General features: G+C 50.0%; 1 protein-coding gene across 2 annotated transcripts in view; it reads left to right on the top strand.

Moving 5' to 3' along the window:
• The first annotated feature begins 356 nt into the window (after nt 1-356).
• Nucleotides 357-2,061, top strand: part of PPAT (phosphoribosyl pyrophosphate amidotransferase) — a 42,776-nt gene continuing 41,071 nt past the window's right edge. For both annotated transcript variants that reach the window (XM_021938597.2, XM_003898861.4), the window contains exon 1: nt 357-638. In XM_021938597.2, the coding sequence (XP_021794289.1) occupies nt 511-638 (128 nt within the window). In that variant the 5' untranslated portion in view covers nt 357-510. The remainder of the gene's footprint in view (nt 639-2,061) is intronic.

Here is a 2,061-nt window from a genome sequence, read left to right as displayed (position 1 = left end):
AGCTCGCATACCCAGGCCCCTTCTCCGCTGCGGGAGCGGCTCAGAGATTGGAGCATACCAAGTCGTGACGGCCTGGGGGGAAGCATGTAGGGAAGGGAATATGAAGGCTAAATGCTCTGAAAGAGAAATGACGTTAAGTCCGTTATTCCCATTACGCTAGTGTTGGGTACTGGCAAATAACGGAGATTTCCACGTGCAGCAAATACAGCTTTCCAGAGAGCTCTTAGGGGAAGACTAGCTCCACCCTACAGCATTCGTGACCCCTCCCCTCAGCCGCGAGACCGCCCCTCCGCCCTCGCTTGTTGGTGGGCTCGGAGGGGGCGGAGCAGGGCCGAGCTGGCCACGCCACCTAGGGACAGCGCGCGCCGCCGCAGTAGTTGGGGCCAGCCTCGGGAAGGAAGCGCCTGAGGCGAGCGCGAGCTGCTGAGCTCCACGGGCTGAGCTTGCGGCTGGTTGGTGCTTACACCTTGGCCGCAGCGGCAGGTCCCTCCACGTGCTTTCGGCGGCGACATGGAGCTGGAGGAGTTGGGGGTCCGAGAGGAATGTGGCGTGTTCGGGTGCATCGCCTCAGGAGAGTGGCCCACGCAGCTGGATGTGCCGCATGTGATCACTCTGGGACTCGTGGGGCTGCAGCACCGGTAAGCAACAGGGTGGGGGTGGCGGTGGCGGAGTCGTGCGTTTCCATCTCTCGGAGCCGCTTCAGTAGGCGTTCTCATGAGCGCCCGAGGGCTGGGAGGACCGACCTCTCCGACCTGAACCGGTACCTGCCTGTGGCATCGACCGGGTTGCCTAGGCGTGCACGAGGGGCACCTCGCTTCCATGAACTTTAGCCTGTCCTGCCCACCCTCCCAGCCACTCATGCCCTTTAGGGGCTTTCTGCTTCTCCGCCCCCGGTCTGTGCACCCCTCCAGAGGCTGGCCAGCTTGTAAAGCGCCGGTTTGCTTGGTCTAGCTGGGTCAGGGCTCCTCCCCGACTGCATGCGGGTTCTAGTATCCCCGAGCCTGTGGTTGCTCCTGTAAATAGGCTAGTGTGGCGTGGCGGCCAGTCCAGGTCCTTGAACACCTAAAGGTTTTCGCGCGGGGCCTCCAACCACCACAAGCTTTTGTTTGCAAGGGCAGAGCTATTGAGCAGATTATGGATTTGAAAGTAGTTATCGCTCTGGGAATTTGAGGATCCTAGACTTCAGACCCAGGGAAAGATGACTAGTTGATGTTGAGAATAACTACCGGTAGTAGATCTCATATAAATTAAGTGAAAATAAACCAACCATAGGGAATAATGCATCTGGAAAAGATTCGTTGGTAGACGTCTTGTAATGAATGAAAACCTTGGTAATATGACAAAAATTAACTCCCTTCTTCAAAAGGGGGACAGGGGAGTATTGTCTCTATGCCAAGATCCATACACTTGATTTTGAAAAATTGAGAGATCCTTTCGAGTTAAAAAAAAAATTATTTCGGTGATCTTTCCTTTTCTTACTACCTGACTTAACTGGAAGTTGATATAAATTATTACACTAGGATAAGAAAAACCTAGGTTTGATATTCTCACTGAAAGTATTACAGTTTCCATAAGGCAATACAGTAGTAACAACTTCTACTACAGTTAAGGAACTTGGCAATAACACTTAACAGCAAAATGGGTGCACCATGTATAAACGCATTCTAAATAATTAGCTTTCCCTCAACCAAACTTAAACTAGAAGTACTTTTTGCTATTTTCATTGTCCCAAATACTTGAATTTCAGTTTCACATTTTGTGTATTCCTTGTTTACTAAAGAGCTGAGAATGTGGGAAGCATCAAAAAGAATATTTTTAACTTGCATAACTCCAATCTTGGATAATTGTGGGTTGACCATAATAGATTTCTTGTTTAAAAAAAAAATTATTGAGAAAATTAGTTATATAATCCAAGGAGAAAGTAAACTCTTGATTATGTGGTAGTTGTGAGCCACATTAGTTTGTAACATTCTTAGAAGTTATGGCCAGGCGGGGTGGCTCAAGCCTGTAATCCCAGCACTTTGGGAGGCCGAGGTGAGCAGATCACGAGGTCAAGAGATC

This window comes from Papio anubis, chromosome 3, assembly GCF_008728515.1.
Source record: "Papio anubis isolate 15944 chromosome 3, Panubis1.0, whole genome shotgun sequence".
Classification (NCBI taxonomy): Eukaryota; Metazoa; Chordata; class Mammalia; order Primates; family Cercopithecidae; genus Papio; species Papio anubis.
Note: the sequence above shows the minus strand (reverse complement) of the source record. Positions and strands in the feature narration are given on the sequence as shown.